The sequence below is a fragment of the Pygoscelis adeliae genome, unplaced genomic scaffold (assembly GCF_000699105.1).
Source record: "Pygoscelis adeliae isolate BGI_AS28 unplaced genomic scaffold, ASM69910v1 Scaffold31, whole genome shotgun sequence".
Lineage (NCBI taxonomy): Eukaryota > Metazoa > Chordata > Aves > Sphenisciformes > Spheniscidae > Pygoscelis > Pygoscelis adeliae.
In genome coordinates, this window is record NW_008824233.1 from 2,913,602 (window position 1) to 2,918,665 (window position 5,064).

The window sequence follows — 5,064 nt, forward strand, 5'->3', positions numbered from 1 at the left end:
CGGAAAAAGCTTCCCAGGAAGCAAATGGGACCAGGCAGGATTTGCTGCCCCTCAGAAACTCACCAAGTTAACTCACAAGTGGCAGCATACAACCCCACCTGCAAGGGCAAAGTGGGCTGAACTGCTCAGAAGCCTTTTATTAATTTCTATTCTATTTGTGATATTCTGTAATTTCTATTAGTAGCAGCTTTGAGGTGGGGTTTTTGGTGGTTTTTTTTTTCCCCTATTTAAAAATGACAATTATTTTAGTTTGTATTCTAGGAAGACCTGACCCTTCTGAGTGTAAAAGCCTTTTAGTCATCTTTGGGAAGCTTGCAATGGGAGAAAAAGCAAAGCCTTGGAGCTGTGGCCAACACCGAATCCCTTTACAAGCATATAAGAAGATAAGAGTTCTCGTTTTCAGAGTGCTGGATCTTTATTTTGGGAAAGGCTTCTGTTACAGTATTACAAAATAGGCACGCACAAATCGAAATAATGAAAGCCCCTCGTCACTTCTGAAAATTCTGTCTGTTCAGTAAGTGCAGTGAAACCAAGAACCATTAAAATGCTTGATTCAAGTAAAAGTGAATCTTTCCTTGATGATGACAAAATGGTAAAATCATCTTTTTTTTTTTTCTTCCCAGCCGATCAGGTATCTGCTGTGAGGTTTGTTGGGTTTTGGTTGGTTGGGTCTTTTTTATTTATTGTACTATTCAGTTGCAGAATTGTAGAAGCTAGATTTACTCTGTGATTACTTGGGTTAAAATTCGGTGGCTTCTGGGGACCCTCCTATTTGCTTACATTTTGGTCTAGCTTTACTTTTGGCTTTATTCCTGAAGCTGTTGTTATGCCAGCAGTGCTTGCTACAATATCCATTGCAAACCCTTTTCCCATTCTGGTGCACATGGTGAAACAGTAAAAACCAAGAGATTTTAGCTGAAGAATAAAGTCAGCTCTTAAACCAGAAGAAGAATCTACCTCTTCCTGTCTAAACCTGGTCCACATGCTTCACCCAGAGAAGTGTGCTAGAAAGGGATTTTCCCTTAAGTACGTCAGCCTCAACCTTTTGTGCTGTTTGGTTAGGTGCTCACTGTGACTGAAAAAGATGTGCAGATGCAAATATGTGCCTTAATAGGTGGGAACCAAATAAAATTAGAGCAAGATGTGGTTTCAGAGCAAGTAAAACATAGCACAGGCTTCTGTTTCAGGGTTTCCTTTATCCACTGCTTCCATCATCGCCAATGAGACTAACCATAAGGGCATGGCTACTCAAGTACCTAAGCATTTGCAGACTCAGGCCTGATGATGAAAATCCCAGTTTCATGGAACAATAATTGGATGATAATTTGTAACTGTAGCAAACAGGCTATTTTGAGTTTTACAACATAGTTGTTGCAAGTACAGATAGCCCTTAAATGAAAATTTTTTCTTTCTCACTTCACACCCAAAACAGTTTAGGTGCTTTAAAGTTTGGGGTTTTTTTTACCAATTGATCCCATAAAATATATTATCTCTGTCAACTTTACTTTATGTTGACACATCGCTAATTATTTTAGTTGCTCTTCTTCCCTTCCTATTTGATACTTTTATCCGCCCTCACCTCCCCCAGAAAACATCCTTCTTGTGTCTAAAATCTTGACGAAGCCCTAAACATACTGAAAGCACTCCGCATGAGTACTTTTTAGTAAGTACATTTGTTTTTTGATGCATAATAGTCTAGCTTATTTCCAGTTGAATGTAATCAGCTTTACACTTAAATTTGAAAAAGGAAGCTGCTTTTTTGTGGTAAGAAATGTGTTTCTTTGATTTCTTATATTAAAATAGCAAATTGCTTGATCCTTTTGGCCTTCAGTTTTCCCCTGTGTAGAAGACAGAACAAGGAACCCTTTCCTTCCTGAGGTGTGTTTTGAGAACAGGCGTTTTCACAGACTATGGCCTCTGCAGGACTGGAGCTTGCAATCCTTCTCATTCACATACACTACTGCTGCACATCACAGCAATAAGTGATGTTACAAAAAACAGGGGGAATAGATATGTAGATGTGAATTAGAAGTTATCAATTGTTCTAATCAGCAAAAGATGTCGTCGTGTGTTTCCCTTTTTTGGTCAATGGCTCTAGCAAAAGTAAACACATTTCATTGAACTGAGAAGATCTTAAATCAGTGTAAAATAATTTCAGCTTAACACTTAAAAAACCCCCAGACAGTTTGCTCACCTAGACAAACTACATATAGGGACACGGGCACTCAAGTCCCTTATATTAGACCAATGAACCATATGTGGGTGTCAGGGTCTCGAGTACACCAACAGGCTCCAATTGCTGCAACCTGCCTGTAAGGGTGTTTCTCTGTAATCTGCTCTGTCTTTTCCCTCTCCTGGAGTGAGGAACATAGCATCATGACAAGCTGTAAGTGAAGTATTACAGATAAAGGAATCGTAGGCTGAAGGATGTGCCAAGAATTAGTTCATTCTGCAGACCTACATTTTCTCTCTCTCAAATATTTGCCTTTAAAACCACAATAATATTATATATATTTTATGGAAAAAAATCCTGGTGAAAAAAGGGTATTTGTTTACAGACATTTCCAGACAACAGTCTCGAAAGCGATTTAAGCTCAGATGGAAATGCCATTTTGCAGTGTGCAATTTATACTCTTCACCCCAGAAAAAAAAGTTACAGAATAAAAATGAATTGCTGGCTCTGCCAAATAACTTCCTGATGAATGACCAACACTATAGGGAAGGGTACACTTTTGTTTCATCAAAAATTTTTCCTAATTCCTAAATATAGTCTTTTCCCCTCATTTTAAGTCTAACTCAGCATTTCATTTCACAAACTGACATTTTCTGGTTTTTTTAAAAATACTATTTTATAACCTTCGTAATTGAAAGTATACTAGGTGTGTTAAAAATATTACCTCCTTTTCCAAAAGGCACGATCCGATACCTGTACTCCTAGCATGTTTTACTGAGCTTATCACAACAACTGTCAAGCTGTCACTCACTTGATGTCCAAGTCAATAACCAGCCAAGTGAAAAACTGTTTGACTTAAAAGTATAAATAAGAAATAGCCAGTATATTTCTAGTGCAGAAATATCATAAACCTTTCTCCTTTAATCTATGAAAACCACACACACACACACCCCCCCCTTTCACAGGCAAACAAGTGCTATAAATGCAAAAAGCATAAAAGCACTACAGATGAAATACTGCCACGGTATTCCATGTGAAGTGCTGAAGCTCTCCACGGAAACAGTTGAGGTGAGCACATCCTTTCTTTTTCCTCCCCACACCCCCCCAAAACCTTTTCCTACATCTCCTTCTGTTGGAGGGAGGCTAACATGGGGGACCAGGTGTTTCCACAGACCATTGTGGCTTGCTGTTCTGCCCTGTAATTTCATAGCTCAGTGCTACTTGATTCTGCACTGACTTCTGTTTCACCATGCTTATTCCTCCCCCGGGGCCGGGATTCCCCATTCCTCTCTGTGGCTTCTCTCTCACTGTTTCTAATCCCACTAGTCTGACCCTGGGGCATCTCCTTAGGCTCAGCTCAGCTTCATGCCCTGAGGTCATGAGTCATTTTGAAGATGGCGGTTTACATGTGAAAGGAGCTATGTGTAATTTCGGGTTTCATAGAAGAGAGTAATCTCTCCTTTGCCTCCTCATTAATTTCCTGCATCACGCCTCGGGGCGCAGCCTTCAGAGGTTTCCTTCCCCCCCGCCCCATAGTGGAGTCACACAGGCAGGTAAGTGTGTCATCCCTTGCAGGTGGATGGCATTCACGGCTTAATCACTCCTCTCCTCTGTACCCCTCACTCCTCCCTTTCCCAGTTTGCAGAAAACAGGAATTTCCTTTTGTCCTCCTACTGCACAATAAAAAGCAGCTTGCTGTTTCAGGGGAGAGAAGGGAAACCTAGAACAAGTTTCTGTCATGCTTGTTAATCACTGCTTCACTGCAAGCAAAGACAACCATCTTAGCAGGTGGCTTACAATTTTCTGTTTGCAATACCAGAGAAGCGTGGATTTGAATCATAATTTTTCTTCTTTCTTTGTATTTATCTAAAAGCTTTCCTGACAATCCCAAAGATCTTTGTCCCCCACACCTCTGCCCATCCTCAGCTAAATCAGAACTACCAAATGCAACAACCTAGAGAAATGTCAGTGCTCTTGGGGTATACAGTTTTGTGCATCTGTGTTATCCAAAAGGCACAGCTGGCTACAGAGGGCGTCACTTTGGACACTCAGTGGGTTTAGTTGACCTTTTAAAGCAACATAAAACATATCTTCTCACTCAGTCTTCCTGGTAAGAGAAAGTAGCTGTATCAGGGAAAAAAAAAAAAAGTGTAGCAAGTTCATTACATCATTTCAGAAATCAAAAAGTTTCATGCATGATCAAGTCACCCAGGGAACATCCCCTGAATGTTCTTTCCTGGCAGATAAACATTGCAAAAGCAGACTGCGTTTACCTTAAGGGAACACGAAATTCTCTGAGGGTTCGGACTCTCTTGCGCAATAGGTTCAGGGTCCTCGCACAACTGGTAAGTGTTATTCTTCTCTATCAGGTTCCTTATTTCAACATCAAGCTCTTTACTTTCACACCTGATTAGAAAGAAATAGCAATGTTAAACTTTACACCAGAACTTGAAGCACAGAGAAGGTAAATTTGTCAGCTGTCTTCTGAATGTGACAACGCAGACAGCAGAGCTAGTCCTGCACCGAGCTCCTGCTACCTTCCTTCCTGGTACGCAATCAGAGAGCACTAGAGCAGTGTCACACAGGCAATCTCTACGGGCTTTGTGGCAGAAATTCATTTAAAATATTTAAACAAGCAGCCTTTATGAATTTTACTACCTTGGGTCTACAAAATCCAGGCCAACCATTTTGGGCACTATATGAAGACTGTCATGTGCCCTCAGCCCCCCCCCCCCCCCCCCCCCTCCCACAATGATTTTTTCAAACCACCACCATCATCATCATCATCATCATCATCATCTGGCAGGCCAAGCCGAGGTGGTCTCTAGTCAGACGGGAGCGTTTGGCCCGGCGCAGTCACCAGCAGCCCCTTACCCCGTCTCTCACCCAGC

General features: G+C 41.2%; 1 protein-coding gene across 1 annotated transcript in view; it reads right to left on the bottom strand.

The window, feature by feature from the left end:
- Positions 1–4,860, bottom strand: part of TNIP3 (TNFAIP3 interacting protein 3) — a 42,436-nt gene extending 37,576 nt beyond the window's left edge. Inside the window, 2 exon segments of the mRNA XM_009334947.1 lie at positions 4,447–4,579; positions 4,832–4,860. Of these exon segments, the coding sequence (XP_009333222.1) occupies positions 4,447–4,579; positions 4,832–4,860 (162 nt within the window).
- Between the last annotated feature and the right edge of the window lie 204 nt (positions 4,861–5,064).